This window comes from Lemur catta, chromosome 5, assembly GCF_020740605.2.
Source record: "Lemur catta isolate mLemCat1 chromosome 5, mLemCat1.pri, whole genome shotgun sequence".
Lineage (NCBI taxonomy): Eukaryota > Metazoa > Chordata > Mammalia > Primates > Lemuridae > Lemur > Lemur catta.
This window is the reverse complement of record NC_059132.1, coordinates 96,963,310-96,980,085: the sequence shown is the minus strand read 5'-3', so window position 1 is coordinate 96,980,085 and position 16,776 is coordinate 96,963,310. Positions and strand designations below refer to the sequence as shown.

General features: G+C 41.3%; 1 protein-coding gene across 7 annotated transcripts in view; it reads left to right on the top strand.

Moving 5' to 3' along the window:
- Positions 1 to 846: 846 nt before the first annotated feature.
- Positions 847 to 16,776, top strand: part of SPRY1 (sprouty RTK signaling antagonist 1) — a 60,406-nt gene continuing 44,476 nt past the window's right edge. Inside the window, exons 1-3 of one of the 7 annotated variants that reach the window (XM_045552313.1) lie at positions 849 to 1,001; positions 1,716 to 2,624; positions 5,405 to 7,629. In XM_045552313.1, the coding sequence (XP_045408269.1) occupies positions 5,460 to 6,419 (960 nt within the window). In that variant the 5' untranslated portion in view covers positions 849 to 1,001; positions 1,716 to 2,624; positions 5,405 to 5,459 and the 3' untranslated portion in view covers positions 6,420 to 7,629. The other 6 variants (XM_045552315.1, XR_006735404.1, XR_006735405.1 and 3 more) reach the window with 6 other exon arrangements.

The window sequence follows — 16,776 nt, the reverse complement described above, 5'->3', positions numbered from 1 at the left end:
TTCACATACAGTTACCCTCACTCAGCATGAACTACATGATTTTGATGATAAATGTCTAAAATCCCATAGTTTGTAAGAAAGCAAAAAGCAAGTTTCCTAGTTATTAAAGTGTTTTTTCAGTGATACATCACGTTATTAAGAATAATAAAACTTCTGAGTAAATTTTTTCATTTTAATTAATTGTCTTTTAGTTGATTTTAATAGTAAACAAGTTGGGTGTTTTTTTGCAGAATTATACAAATGTATTATAAAATTGAAGAAACTTTGGATTTTTTCATGTGATTGATTTTTTGGAAATTATATCACAAGCCAAGATAAACCAATTATTTAAAAACCTACAGCAGGAATTTCACGTTTATGACACATCCTTATATTATATTTGTAGTAAGGAGTGCCACCTTTTGAACTTGGAGATTTCACATATTCTGAACTGTTTTAAATAGGAACTGTAACGTTATGTAAATATCTTTTTTATGTCAATATGCATTTTCCTTCTAGTTGATCAGAAGTAATACAATTTGTTTCATCTTCTTTTATTCTTCACAATTCTTTTCCAAGTCAGCTTTAAGGGTGGGGTCCACCAATCCTTTTAATTCAGATCAGTAACTAAAAGCTGCTAACTAAATTCGAATGTTTTCCTTTATGATAAACTGCATTTGCAGAATTTTTAGAGGCAATCCCGAAGATTTAGAGGATGTTTATTACACGAGTCTATAAGGAAATGTACAAACGAAAGAGGAAACGACAGTTGAGGAAATCCTGTTCCAGGTTTTCGGGCAGCCCGTGTGATTGACACATGATATCACTGGAGGCGTGTCCTGGACTGGAGGTGGAGGTGGAGGCGAGTAGCTGAAATTCTGCGGAGCCGGAGTGGGATCCCTCTGTAAAGCACGCAGTGGTTTGCAGAGCGATAGCAGCAGACAGAGCTCCCTGCCCTGGATAAGGAACAGCTACAGTCGCTGTAAATGTGCCTGAAAAGCAATTTCCAATCTTTGCATTAGGTAAGAACCGTTTTCCTTCGTTTCATTCCGTAGACATTTTAGGAAAGATAAGGTGAGAAATGTTGGCTTTTACCAAGGAACTGAACATTTCTTTGAACTCGCTTTAGAGCTAAGATTACTGGTTGCATTTCAAAACACCAGTAGCATTCCCACTGCTAAAACTAATGCTCTTAAAGTAAATGCTATGGCTAAAACAAAAAGGGTCCCTTTCACCTTTTTTTCCTTAACAGAACAGTAACAAGTTTAAAGTCTGAAACGATCGAATGTGTGAAACACAGGGCCGTTTATGCCGAAGAGGGGCTGGCACTCAGTGTGTGGACCAAACGCGTGTGTGTTTAGGCATTGTTGGCGACCGAATCCCGAGCGAAGCAATGGTTTAAAACCTGAATTTCCCGTCTCTGTGTATTGATTTCCAGTGCGCAGAGGCGTTGCTTGAACGTTGTTTGAAATCCTAGGCACTCGGAAGGCACGAACACTTGGGCAAAAACGTGCAGGGCTGCATGTTACTTGGTTCAATGCTGACACGCCGCCTGTGCGCCGGCCTGTCAATCACTGGGAGCAGCAACAGGGAGCACATGGCAGCCGGCTGCGGGCGAGCTGGTGAGCGGCCCGCCCCGCTCCACGCTTTGCCGGGGTGGCGGGGCGCGCTGCGCGTCCAAGTGCCAGGGAAGAAAGGGAAATTCATGTGTTTCTGTCTCTAATCATCTGGCGCAGGGATTCCGGCCCTGGAGCCGCAAGGTCGGAGGACTGGGAGTGAGCGCTGCCCGGGAGAGGCTGACCTGCCAGCACCGGAGTTCCCGGGGACGCCGTGCCCCCACCTGCCCAGCGTGCGGGACCGGGAAAGTGCCTCAGCGTGTGCGGGGGACAAGGGACGACGCCGGCCCTGAGAAGGACCCCCAAACCTCGCTCCCTTCATAAGCCCCCCCCCACCAAAGCTGGTTAAGAAAAAAAAATCCCCACTACCCCCCGACCCGGCAGCGGCGGCCTCGGCCTCGCAGGCACGTGCTCCGGGGTCCCACCGGGACCTGCGCCGCTCCCTGACCCGCCCGACGACGCCGGTTCGAGCCCCGTCCCGGGCGCCGCGCAGTCTCGAACGCCCGTGACGTGGATCTTCACTCGTCCAGAGGCCGCCACCCCTTCCTTCCTTCCCCGCGAGGAGTGAGTGATCTGAACTCGGGAAGCACGCTCTTCTGAGCACACCGTGCCAGTCAGCGGGCCGGTCACCTCGCTTCTCTCCGCCGCGCCCCTGCTCGCTCTTCTGAGAGACGCCAAGAGCCCTCCCGAGAGGATTCTTTTTTAAAACGGTTCTTGGACGGGGGCTGCCGGAGAAAAGCCCCAGAGGTGGATGTCCCTGAGCCGCCCGGCGAACGCGAGCTGTGAGGGATCGTTGCCGCGCAAAGCGGAGTCGCGGGAGAGTTGCCCTCCGCAGCCGGAAGGGGGCCGCGGGGAGCGCTCCTGCCCGGCGGCGGCGGGGGCGGGGGAGGCCGCGGGCCGACTCGCCGCAGCTCCCGCGATGCCTCCTCGTCCTCCCCGCCGCGGTTGATGCGGCGAGTGCACGCCGCCGCCCGCCGCGGACCTGGGCCGGGTCGCACGGCTCGGCCCCCCGCCCCCGCTTCGGCCTAGGTGAGTGTGCGCCGGCCGCCCTCGGCCCCGCGGGGGCGGGAGTTGCGCTGGCGGGACTCGCCCCGAGCGGCAGGTGCGGACTCCGCGCCGCGGCGGCCCCGGCCCGGCTGCGGGAGGGGCGGGGGAGAGGGGGCAGGGACGCCGCCTGCGCCGCGCGGCCCCTCCCGCCGCCCCCGGCCCCGGGGGCGCTCGGGGCTGCGGTCTCACGGGCCCCAGTTGCCTGGAGCGGTGGCCCGGGTTGTCCGCTCGGAGGAACCCTCTACGCGAAAAATGAATTCAAGCCTTGGGGGGTGTACCCCGGGGAGGGGGGGCGGAGGCACTGCTTGGCCTGGGCACCCGAGGGCTTTCTGCAGAGGAGTCGGTCCTCAGCCGTGGGACCGGGAGAGGCCGTGTGCGCGCGCTTGTGTGTGTCGGGAGGCAAACCCCGGGATCCGCTGGTTACCCCTCGACAAAGTGAGTCTGCGCCAACGCCAGCTTCAACTTTGTTTTGAGGGCAGTGCACAGGCGAGGGAGGGGAGAGGGCACTGCCACTTTAAAAGTGGGGAAGTCCGCCCTCCTGAGGTAATGGTAACCTCAGCCTCCTCCCCTCCTCCTGCCGGAGAGAGAGAGAGAGAGAAAACTTGTTTTCATTCATAACTTTTTCCTTTTCCTTCCTCTCCGTCAACTATTTATGCACCGCTCCTCTCTGTGCGGATTGCAGAGGGCGCAGCTCCACTGTCGTAACTGGCAATGTGGCGCCGCTTCCCCGCCGCCCCGGGTTTATCTCTCTCCGGCCCTCGATGAATCAAGCGCTTGCTTTAAAGTGTAGACCGAGGCTTGCTTGTGATCGGCCGGACCGTGGGCTTGCTTTGGGCGCCCGCGTTAACTCGGAAGGCTCTTCAGGATTTGTCAGAAACCTTGGTAGGCTGCGCAAAAAGTGTGATTGAAATCCACGGGGATCCTTAGGATGTGATGGGATTGTCCGAAAAGGTATTCTACTTCGATTCTTGTTTTCTTGGGGAAAACTGTGTGCCCGAGAGCGTGTGAGCTTGTTTGGGGATCGATCGAGGACTGCCACTGCTTGAACATGGGCATTTCTTCGGATCAGAGGTGGTGGATTTTCATTGCTTTTAATTTTGATCTGGCACCTTAATTTACCAGCCTGCCTGAACTTCATTACAACTATCATTTAGAATGCAAATTTAAATTGCGCCTGGAGTTTTGGGTTACACTATTCAAATCCTTCTGCACGGTTTTGCCTTTCGTGTGGAATCTGACAGCACTTTGAGATATCCTTTGCTTTCAAAGCACTGGGTTAAAAACCTCTTTGAGAGGAGCAATGATACTGTGCAGGAGTAACGATTAGTCGTTTTTAACAGCCCTTAAGGACTCCAGGACTAGACCCTTCAGGTTATCAATGTGTTTCTCCTCGTGTGCAGAGCAGGTAGAGTTAAGTGGAAACCTGGGAGAGCTGACTTGTGAAAATAAGGATAACTCTAAACAGTTAACATGTAAGGCATATTCTAGGGACGTTAGTTAATGTAGGAAATGGACTTCATTCTCTTTATTTGTTAAACCTGTGGTTTTGGCTCAGCGTTGTAGTGGAGAATGGGCATTTTTGTCTTTTCATTCTTGAATTGGATCGAACTTGTAGACTTTGGAAGGAGTTTGTGTGAAAAATATTCTAGTTTACCACTGGATGAAAATGGCAACGTTTTTATGTTTGATAGTTTGTTTTATGAAGAATACGTTATAAATTAGAAATAATTTACTATTAGTATGGAAACACAAATGTTTATTTTTATCAGGATATTAGTGTACTTGTTTTATTACAAGAAGCACATTGATTCAGAGTTGGCAATGCTTTTGAAAATGAAGGTCTGTCATTAAATACAGATTTTTAAATTAGAGGAAATACAGATAATTAAAACTGCCAGGATTTCCCCATGCTGCTTTAAAGGCCTAATGCTTATTTGTGCATAAAAGTTATCTTGTTATGTGAGTGAGCTCTTATGTAAGCTTTAAAAAAATCATTTCATGATTTCAAATGTGAATTCTCGGTTACAATATTCACAGAACTATACATTGAGTCGTGTGTGTGTGTGTGTGTGTGTGTGTGTGTGTGTGTTAGTGGATATGAAACACCAAGAACTGTTGTGTTCCTCATACATTCTTTTTTGTATCTCAGATAAATAATGAGTTGCTTTAAAATCCTGATTGCTGCTGAAAATCACCATATTTTGAGATTTCATTTTAATGTGGAATCTCAATTTTTTAAAAATGCCTTGATTAATTTTTCATTATTAATCTAATGCTTGTAATAGCACACAAACAGGAAAAAGGCAACAGCAACAAAGCCATTTTCAATTTTCTAAACAGTAGACATTTTCCTTTATGGAAAACCACTGATGAGCTTACACTGAGCTTTCTTTACATGAGAGCTATTCCACTGTTTATACTCAATGTTCCCTACCAAGGCATACTCCATTTTAATTATTTGTTAAATTCACAAACAGGAAGGCATTACTTCCTCTTGATTCCGCTTCTCAAACGTTGGAAAAACTTTCAGTTTTTATGGCATGGGGTCTGTTGCTTACGTTCTTCTTCTGTGATGTGGTCCCCAGCCTCTTTTGGAATTGGACTCTGGCCAGGACCCCAGCATCATTGTAATCCGCTGGTGAAGGAGATCATTACTAGGTGGTTTAGGCAGTTTGTGACTTGACAGGATTTTTCCCGTCAAAAAATGCTTTCTGTCATTTATTTTTTCTCTCTCTGTTTTTTCATCTTTGATTTCCTTTTAGGATTTCAGATGCATGCCAGGTTTCCACTGATTGCCAGAATTCGTGATCACTACACATGGATCCCCAAAATCAACATGGCAGTGGCAGTTCGTTAGTTGTGATCCAGCAGCCTTCTTTGGATAGCCGTCAGAGATCAGACTATGAGAGAGAGGTTCAGCCTGCTGCTATTTTGTCCTTAGACCAGATCAAGGCCATCAGAGGCAGCAATGAATACACAGAAGGGCCTTCAGTGGTGAAAAGACCTGCTCCTCGGACAGCACCAAGACAAGAAAAGCACGAAAGGACTCATGAAATCATACCAATTAATGTGAATAATAACTATGAGCATAGACCTACAAGCCACCTGGGACATGCAGGACTCCCAAATAATGCCAGGGGCCCCATTTTGAGCAGATCGACCAGCACTGGAAGTGCAGCCAGTTCTGGGAGCAACAGCAGTGCCTCTTCTGAGCAGGGGCTGTTATTAAGGTCGCCACCAACCAGACCAGTCCCTGGTCATAGGTCTGAAAGGGCAATCCGGACTCAGCCCAAGCAACTGATTGTGGATGACTTGAAGGGTTCCTTGAAAGAGGACCTGACACAGCACAAGTTCATTTGCGAACAGTGTGGGAAGTGCAAGTGTGGAGAATGCACAGCTCCCAGGACTCTGCCATCCTGTTTGGCCTGTAACCGGCAGTGCCTTTGCTCTGCCGAGAGCATGGTGGAATATGGAACCTGCATGTGCTTAGTCAAGGGCATCTTCTACCACTGCTCCAATGACGACGAAGGGGATTCTTACTCGGATAATCCTTGCTCCTGTTCACAGTCCCACTGCTGCTCTAGATACCTGTGTATGGGAGCCATGTCTTTATTTTTACCTTGCTTACTCTGTTATCCTCCTGCTAAGGGATGCCTGAAGCTGTGCAGGGGCTGTTATGACTGGATCCATCGCCCAGGGTGCAGATGTAAGAACTCCAACACTGTCTATTGTAAGCTGGAGAGCTGCCCCTCCCGGGGTCAGGGTAAACCATCATGATTTTTGGAAGTGGATGGCACCTCCTGAACTTACAGCTTTTAAGTTGTGGCTCTTAAAAAAGATCCTATTAGATACTGGTTTTCTTTTCTTTAGAATTTTTCCCCGTTTCCTACCTTCTCTTTCCCTGTTCTCAAGAGTTGACTCATGGATTTTAGTCTTCTCTCATGGATGATCTTCAGTAAGAGTGGACTGTGAAACTGCACCTGGCTCCCACTTATGGCAAAAGCCCCTGCCATCCACTGGAGAAGAGGGTATTAAGAGCCGGTGGGCTTTTGTGTAGCCTTTTTGTTCTGCAAGCAACTTTTCCAAAGTTGTATATGTGAATATACACCCACACCCAGACTATGGTGATTTAGAGCTGTTTTTGATTGGGTACTGTGGGAGCAGGGAAGTTGGTTTTTAAAGAAACAACTGTTTAATTGCTTAAATAAGCTATGTATTAAATCTATTTCCAGTTAGGGCTATTTTCCTAGCTTTGGACCCTTAAGTAGCATGGGGGATATATTTTTGTTATAACAGAAAATTTTCCTTTAACCACTGCTCTCTCCTTGTCTGTCCCTCAAAGTTCTCTTCCCTCAGTTTTGGCATTATCTTACCCTGGAGATGCCAGGTGTTTCTTTTTTTTCTTTCTTTTTATGTAATTTTAGATTCGCTTTACAATGTACATCTTCACATTGGAGATATATTGGTTGTATCTTGCTCATCTTTAGCTTTCATATTTGTGAAAGACTCAACCACCTTCCTTCCATACCCCACGCTCTTCCACCAAATTTTTGTTGTCGTTGAGGGCACTTGGATAACTGAAGTTGATATTTATAGCTGATCAATCTATAGGTGTCACAGAACTATGCTGCCTAAAGTGATCTTGGCTCCTTAACGGTCCTTTTGGCCCCTTGCTTAGTTCACAGCTAATTCTAATCTTTTCTGTGTTTTCATTGCCTTAACCACAAATTGTGGTGCTTTTTGTATATTTTATGTATAAATCACAAAGTTGAATTCTGACTATTTTTAAGACAAAAGTCTGTTAAACTTTTTTATTGTAAAGAATATTTATTATGGGAATCTCTATTATTTTATGATATTTATTGCAAAAGACTGTTGAAATGTACTCATGTCTGAATATAACAAAATATCAATACTTAACAGAAAATAAGGTGACACGAAAGTACATATGTTAACTATAATGCAGAAAATATATTAATTATTGAAACTGTCTCTTGATTTCTTCATTCATTAACCTGTACTATTATGGTGGTTTTTGTTTGTTTTGACTTTTTCTTCCTACACACCCATTTTACTTCTTTCCCTTAAGATATTGAATTTATACACAGGTGAGCTCAAATTATGAGCTAGGTGGAAAGTGCGTTAATCAAAATTTTGTAATCCAAACTGTTTCAACAAATGCCAAAGTGAATTACTTTATAAAAGTGACAATTTTTTGTAATATTAACTAAATCACTCCCTACTTTGGCTATTTTGTAAACATGAGATTTTGTGTATGTCATAGTTTCTTCAAATGGGACATATCCACAGTGTAAGTTTTAAAAAATGTTTATCTTAACTCTCTTGGGTTAATCAGAAATTAATCTCATCAGCAAGACTTAATGAACTTAGTTCTGTAGACAGGAGTCTCTGGTACTCTCACTTTAATAAAGCATTCTGGAAGTTAGAGTGCACCAAAAGAATAAATAGTTAACATTATCACAGAGATGTTTTAAAAACATTTCTGTCCATACTTTTTCACTTCCTTTAGTAAGTTTATGTGGCCTGACCAAATTATGCCTTTTCATGTCCTGGGCAATAAGAAATCTGAGGGCCTAAAACTTTATATGGAAAAAGTAAATACTTTAAAGCTTATTTTTCAGTCTGGTGAAACCACTACATAGTTAGAATCTTTGGATCTGATAACATTTTTGGTTATAAATATTTAAACTCAGTCTCACTGAGTCTCCCTATGACTTCCTATGACTAAATGATAATAATTATCTGCATTTGAGAATAAGATATTGACATAATTTGAACCTAGGTTATCAAAACTCTTAATCCAGCTTTTTGTTTTGGTCAATCACTCATAGATGATTTGGTTATTAGTTTAGGAGTGTGTATTTGTTCTTCGTAAATAGGCTTTGACTTTGTTTTATGTAGTAGACAGGGTATAATTGGTAGAAATCTGTTTTAATGCTTTCCCATTAAGCCACTAAACCTATTTGTTGGCAATGTGACATTTGATCCATTTGATCCATCAAATGTCACATTTTCTTTATGCTCTGAAAGCAGGAGGATTTTAAAAGATGAATGTGTTTTGGAAGCTAGGTCATAATCTAGTATTTTAAATTGTGAACTTGAGTATTTTCCTCTCGTACTCAAGTTATGTGATGTCATCACTGGTCCCTTAATATTTATAGAGTATTTCATTGAGATTTGGCTCCTTAATGACGTATATAAACAGAGACTCCCCCAAAATACTGTGGGTTTTTTTTCTGTTATTTTTCAGACACTTAGTATAACTAAAAGTTGATATAAGAGCTCTCTTTAGCTGCAATAACTAGACTAAGAAGCAATACCTTTTATTGAAAGAAATTTATAACTTGTATGAGAATGAAGTATGCTGTGGAGTTTTTAACTTCTGGCTATATGCAGAATACATTAAAATTAAAACACTGAGATAGTGGTCTGCTTTTCCTAGTGCTCTGTGTGAACTCTGCCGTAATGTTAGGTCCGTACTTCGAAATAGCACTAGGGTAGAGTTCAGATTTCTAACAGAGGCTTGTCAGATTGCAAAATATAAACAAATGCTTTGATTCAAAACTTGCTCTTTTGTGATGGTTTATAAACCTAGGAAGAAAAAATATTAGGATGTGTCCTAACGTGTCATAAGTGCTTGTGAGTCCAAGGCTTTTGAATCTAATTCTGGTCATCTTAAAGTGCTAAGACTTTGAAAGAGTCAGATGGGATTTCTTACAATGCCACTGCCATTTATTTAATACTGCTGAATGAAAAATAACATGTCGAATAGATTTATTTATTCCACACATTTGTCCTTCTTCCCCAACTAGTACAGCTTGACAGAATGGATATTTTTGTTAAATGGTTCCTTTGCAGTATATTTTTTGACTGCCACATTTTTTTGTTTCAAAGAAGTCTTATTTAGATAATTTAATTGTGAAGAAAACCAATACAGGATTTCTGCAATTGAGTAGTTTCCTGTTAACAGTTTATAAAATGTAACCTAACAGAAAAATGAAATGTGAAAAGTAGACATGTTTTTGTGAAAGTTTAAGGAAATCTGAAAATATAGTCTAATTATATGGTTTTCAAAATCTGAACCATAGAATATTCCAGGTATTAACTAAAAAAATAAAAATTAAAACCAAAAAATAGTGGTCTTTAAAGTGAAAGGAAATGAGTTAAAAACTAATTATGTTTTTACCCTAAAATTGATATTGGAACAAAACTCAGATGATTAATTTCCAGAGGATTGATTTAATTTTTGAAATGTCTCCTTTTCCTAAATCTTTCCTTTTTTGTAGAGTGATGTATTTCATGGCAAATTTTATATATAGCTCTTTATACAAAAAACAGTCCCTTTTTGAAACATTACAATACTGAAACAGAGAAAAAGAGTGTCTAGACACTTCTCATCCTCAGCTCTACCCCACTTCCCACTATACATTTTCTTTTTAACTATAGGAGAGTTTGGTATTTTTAAACATTTTGAAAACAAAACGTTAAATCCTTCTTTTGGCCAAGTGATAGTTTGAAGGCTGTTTTTTTCATTATTTAACTGGTTAGACATAATCAAAACAGCCATGTATGTATTCATCTGACAGTTACTGATTCTTCTATATTTGCTATATTTATTGAACACCTACTATGTGCATTATTCTATATACAGTAGAATCCTAAAGCTAGAAATAGATCTCAGAGTATCTTAATGTTTCTCAACCCTGTATGAAAACAAATAGGTCACTAGTTAAATTAAAAATTCAGAAGTCTCTGTCATAGCTCAGACTACATCAGACTACATCAGAAGAAATCTCCAGCGGAGGGGCCTGGTATTCTGTATTTTCAAAAAGCTTCCTGGGTGATTTTATCAGGCAACTTTGGAACTGATTTACGTAGCTAGCTGTCTTCATTTTGAGGAAGTAGAAACAAAAGCATGGCTTGAGAAGGTAAGAAACTGTTCATGATAGCTAGGGTAGAACCAGAACTCTTTCATCTGATATAGATGTTCTTCGTTTCTTAGCGCCCAGCTCAGTGCCTTTCTGCTGCAGCTGTGGTTAGCCTTTACCGTTCTATTCTCTTTATCAGAAAGTCTTTCCTTCGTAATTAATATATTTGACCATAGTTTAGGAAATGGAATGTTTTTCTCCATATATTTATCTGCACTTAGCTGTCAGGAATAAGTAGCAAATGACTTCATTGCCATGATTGTTTTTCATACATTAAAATTAACAGCTTAATTTGAAAGCTGAGTTTGTATGTTTCCTCTGGGTTTACATAGTGATAGTAGAACAGATTGATTTAATCAGTTTGTGAAAGGTAATAGTAACTAACTCTACATCTAGATTTAAGAATTTGTGTGATGGTACTTCTTGCCATTTTTCTGGCTGCATTAGGATTACAGTGATTAAAAAGCTACTTTAAATGTTCCATTTTACATTATTAAGAAGATGATGTCTGGGCGGGGTGCAGTGGCTCACGCCTGAAATCCTAGCATTTTGGGAGGCCGAAGTAGGAGGATCCCTTGAGGCTAGGAGTTCAAGATCAGCCTGAGCAACATAGCGAGACCCTGTCTCTACAAAAAAATAGAAAAATTAGTTGGGCATTGATTGTGGCATGCACCTGTAGTCCCAGCTACTTGGGAGGGTGTGTGAGGCAGGAGGATAGCTTGAGCACAGGAGTTTGAGGTTGCAGTGAGCTATGATGACGCCACCGCACTCTAGCCCATGTGACAGAGCAAAAGTCTGTCTCAAAAGAAAAAAAAACGGCAAGATGATGTTGGTTAGAATCATAGGAGATACGGTAATAATTCTAATTGCAAAATCTATTAGAGAACCTAGAACTGTTGGATATTTAGGTGAAATATACTGGAAGCATCATTCACCAGGTAGTCTAAGAATCTACCTGGACTAAATAAAATACAATAATAAATAAATAATCAGAATCATAATTTGATGAAGCATAGAATCATTATTTTTGTGTAGAAAGAAACTTAAAGGCCATCTAATCCAGTTTCTTTATTTTAGAGATGAAAAATTCAGGTTCAGAAAAGTTAATTGCCTGAAGTCATGATCTAGTAGCCAAAATAAACTTTATAAGAAACTACTTGCTGCATATGTACATGTGATAAATGGCTAGAAGGAAGGAAGGAGAGGTTGACTGAGGGGAGTGGGGGTTGAATGAAAGTTTCAGCTTGGTTTATAAGTTATAAAATTGAACAAATTTGTTAAAGTACGCTGGATTAATGGTAGTCCACAGCAGAGAAATAAGTGCCGTAAGAAGAGAGCCAGACAAAACTAGCTGAGTAAATTTGACATAAGAAAACAAGGTGTGTGTTAGAGAAAACTCAGTTCCAGTTTGGCCAGCAGTGGTTCTTTCTCAGCCTTAGCTGTACATTAAAATCACCTGAGGAAAAGACACCACCACCACCACCAATGAAGAAAAGCCTGTGCCTAGACACCACTGTAGGCCAGTTTAATCAGAATCTCTGGGAGTGGGCCTTGGCTTTTGTTTGTTTTATTAATAAAAGCACCTCAGATGATTGTAAAGCCCAGCCAGTCAAGAGCCTCTGAGTTAGATCATTGGTATGTGTAGGGGAATTACAGAAGATTAAAATCGCAGAGATTAAGATAAGAAAGCCAATTTAGAAGAAGAAAACCAGAGATAGTAGGGTCGTGAACTAGCTTGTAAGTTAGGAATGGAAAGGAGGGGAGTGAACGTGACAAGTGTTGTAGATGGCAAAGCTATAGGACTTTGTAATTATTTGTATGTGGATTGGAGATGGAAGAAAGAATTGAAAATAATATTGAGGTTTTAGATCTAGGCAAATGGGAGAATGGTAGTTCTTTTAAAAGACTTGGGTAGAATTAGTTTTGGGTATGTGGAGGGGGACGAGTTATGAGTTCTGTTGGGCTAAACACAAAGTGCAGGAGGAGTTGCCTGCAGATCATCGTGAAAAAAAGTCTAGAGTTTAAGAGAGGTTAGTGGTGGCCTGTCATCCACATGGGAGTGAAAGGGGATCTGTAGTGTAGACCCCTAAGGGAAAGAATGGAATTAAAAGCAGGCTAGGAACAGACCACATTTAGGGAGCAGAGGGAAAATATACAGCCAATAGATGGTGAGGTGGTCAAAGAAGCATAGGCAACAGAGATTGGTATGTTTTTTAATCTAAAAGTGGAAACTTTCAAGATGGAAATTAGTAATCAAATTTCAAATACTGCAGAGATATCCAGTGAAATTTGGTGGGCAGTGTTTAGGTGAAACTGTAGTGAAAACCAGATTGCATGGGATTAGGAAATGAGTGAGTAGGAAGGACATGAAGGTAACCGCTTTAGGCTATTCATTCTAGAAATTTTGAGATGATAGAAAAGTAACGAGGCAGGTAACAACAGCTGAGAGGATTTTTAGAATAGCAGAAATTTGAGCCTTTTTTAGGAAGATGGTAAGAGCAGTTGAGAGGGAGAGATGGGGCAGAGGGAATAGCTGAAGGAACACAGTCTGGAAGAGGGAGGAGGAGATGGAAGAGAAAACGCAAAGGGGAGCTTTAACCTTGGCAAGAAGATTCTTCTCCCAGTGTAAAGAAAGAAATAAGAGAGGCAGGAAAGATATAATGGAATTTTGAGAGGGAGGAGAGGAAAGTCTGCGCTGTTTTTGGTAAATAGGAAAATGGTGTTCTGTTGATAGTTAAGGTGTATAATTAACTGGTATAACAGAGACCTAGAATGGCTGGTTACAGGGAATCCTAATGGCAGGGTCAGCATGAAAGAACAGGCGAAGAGCGGTGAGAGAGCTCAAGCTCATAGAACAGGGAATGTTTTGGGGACCACTGAACGCCTTTCAGATTTTATCTAGACGTTCCATAGAACTGGTTAGAAGGACAGATAAGGCAGAGAATTAGTGTTACCTGGGCCAGTAAGAAATGGTGAATTTCAAAGAGGTCAGAAATTTTTATGGAGTTGCCTGAGTATTTGCTAAAATGACTGACCAGAAGAATTGGATGAAGGTTCCAGTGAGGATGAGGACGGAGGAGCATTTCCAAGTCAAGATCTTAGAAAATGGGCCATTTTTAAATGCTGAGGAAACCTGGAGTTTGTCTGTGCTGATAGGTAGCTGAGGTGACAGGAGTTAGAGAGATTTGGAGCTAAGGATGAAGTGGAGGAAAAAACAGAGGCCAATGTGTTAGAAGAGTTGTTAATTGAGGTATTAAAATGCTCGAGGCACATGTAGGTAGAGATAAAAATCTAGAAGCTGGTGTTTATATTTAGAAAGGATATTTTTAGAAACTTTTTAACTTGTTTTTAAACTAATGGATTATAGATTAATTATGATCTGATAGAAAAATGGAGGATTTCTTAGTAAGGAATAATCTTAATAAGAAATGAACTGGTGGAGTAGAATTTATTACAAATGGGCTGTGTTCCGTTTATAGCACAAATGGTCTGTTAACAAAATCTGTAATTAAATAAAGAAAATATCTTCATGAAAACTGATTGACCAGTCAGTCCAGTCAAAATAATACACACAGCCAAAAGACCTTCTGCTTTCCACATTCCGTTGTTTAAACTTTTGTGTACTTCAGAGGCGCTTCAGAAAGGAAAGAGATTGGGTCCAAGACCTTAGTCCTGTCTACTTCACAGAGTTTGCATGTTGTGGATTTGCAGTGGAAGCTGTGAGTAAATTTGATTCCTTAACAGAATTACATTTTATTCTTCTGGGCCACCCAGAATCTGCTTTCTACTCTAACTGTAGAGAGGCCTATCTTTCTAAAGAAAGCTGCTGGTGTCAGAGTTATTTACAGAGCATGTGAAGTTTTAACTGGTTACTTTGTGGTTTGTAAAACCTGCTCTTGGAATTGCCTGTAATTTCCCCTTCATATCTGCCTTTGGCCATTTTCAGGTTTTGCCCTTTAGTACCAGAAACAATTCAATTAGGGGAGATAAAAGAAAAGAAAGACAAAACTAAAATTTATCAGTTTAACTTCTGGTATCTAGTATCTGGAATAGTGATTGTTACAGTAGCGTAGAAGTTCAGTAAATATTTGTTGTTGACTTGCTAGATTTATTCTTAAAAGCTTCAGAGTAAGGAAAGATGCTGAGATTAATAACTGAAGTGAATGTTAGTTTTTGCAGGGTTTTTGATACTGTTTCTAATGTCAACAATATTGGTGATTTTGAAAGAAAGTAATAGTTTGGCTTTGTCGACCATGTGTTCATTCATCCAACAACCACATCTTAGGTGCTCAGCATCCCAGTCGTCAAGCAGTAATTCATAACTTTCTAACAATGTGATTGGTGCTATTACGGTGCTATTATGGGGCCATGGAAGCACTCTGAGAGGAGAAAGCCAAATCTGTCTTTGCAAATCAGAGAAGGCTTCATAGAGTAGACTTGAAAGATGAGTAGTAATGCATCAGGTAGATAAAGGAGAGAAAAGCATTTCGGAAAAGTACAAAGAGGCATGTTAGTGGGAATGATCGTGGCATGATGAGAAAATTGCAAGTAATTTATGATGTTTGGAGTGTGAGGTGCCTGTGGGAAAAAGTGGAGCCAGTCATGAGAAGTGCGAATGTCATGTTAAAAAGTGTGAGCTCTATCCTGTAGGTGATAGGGAGCCACTGACAGATTGTAATCAGCAGAGTGACATGACCAGATTAGAGTTTCAGAAAGATTCTCCAGGCAGCACTGGGTAGTGCTGATGGACTGGAGGGGGAGGGGGAGAACAGCCAGGTAGTTCACACAGTGGCTGGAGGTGACTGATGGCTCTGAAAGGAGGGGACGGGCTTGAGCTGACAGTGGGGAGGATGGGATGGGGAGGAGCCTTGGGACCCAGCACTGGGCTAACTCATCTCAGGTCATGGAAGGCAGCGACGACATTTGTGTACATGAAACAGAGAAGCAGACCAACATTTTCCACACTGAGCATTCTCCTAATGGTGCAGATTTAAGTGTCTTTCCCCCCTAGCCCACGTCTCTCTTGGAACAGTTAATGAGTAATGAAGTGGACAGAAGGCAGGAAGCAAGAAGGCAGACAAGAGAATCAAAGGCTTTGAAAATCAAACAGAAACTAAGTTATTAATTCATTCTTCCACCCTGACTTCCCAGAGCTCATTGTGTACCCCTCAGAAAAGTGAATTATGTATCTTAACTTTGTTGTCAGAAATACCAAATTCTAGAACTTTAAAATTCCTGAAACTAACCATTTTCTCCTGATTGTCTAGAGCCATTTCCTCCACTGCTCCCCTACTCCCCGACTCAGTCATGACATTTTGAATCATTCAAGTATCACTAAAAAAAAAGTTTACAGTTTCAATGTCCTGGTTTTCCTTATTCCCTGTATTTTTCTCTGTCTGTGAAAGTCATAGATGGTGGTGGTGATGGTGGAGAAAGGAAGGAGGGTGGCTAGGGAACATGTATATTAGGTGATAGGGAATTAGTATTACAGAACAGTTTGAAGCCACTCCAAACCAAATCTGGGAGAGACCTTAAAAGCTCCTTACTTCTTCCTTTCCTTTGTTTTAAAGTAAAGGATGTTGAACCCCAGAGAGGTGAAATGACTTGCTCAAGGTTAAACAGCTAGTAGAAAATAGAACCAACTGAATGAGAACAAGATATGAAAAATACTTTTAAAAAGGCCTATTTCCATTTCCATTCTTTAGACCTTGTCTATACTTGAAGTTTGGGAGTTTAATTACAATTCCCAAAGTGTATACCCTAACAATAGGCTGATGCAGTAAAATCCAAATTCTTACAGAAGCTGTACATATGAAGGGCAAAATAATTTTGGGTTTGGAATTGGTCATTTTTTTTCTTTTGGTTTGAAATGTTTATAAATAATAGTATCAGAGTTAAAATTTTTCTATATTTTATAGGTGGTATGAGGCACATGTAACTTGGAAATGTTTTTTTTTTTTTGAGAGGTGATTATTATAAAACAATATGACTTGAATTTGAGGAAGCTGGCATTGCTTGATTTAAAAAATTTAGTCAAAAAAAGTCAAGTGTGAAAGCCCACATTTCTTCTCACCCTATGTAGATAATGGGATTGTTTTCTCTTTGGCACTGAAATAGGTACCAAGTGGTCCCTTAATTTCTTACGTAAAAATTTTAATTGGGGGGGTATCTTTTAATTCTTAGGG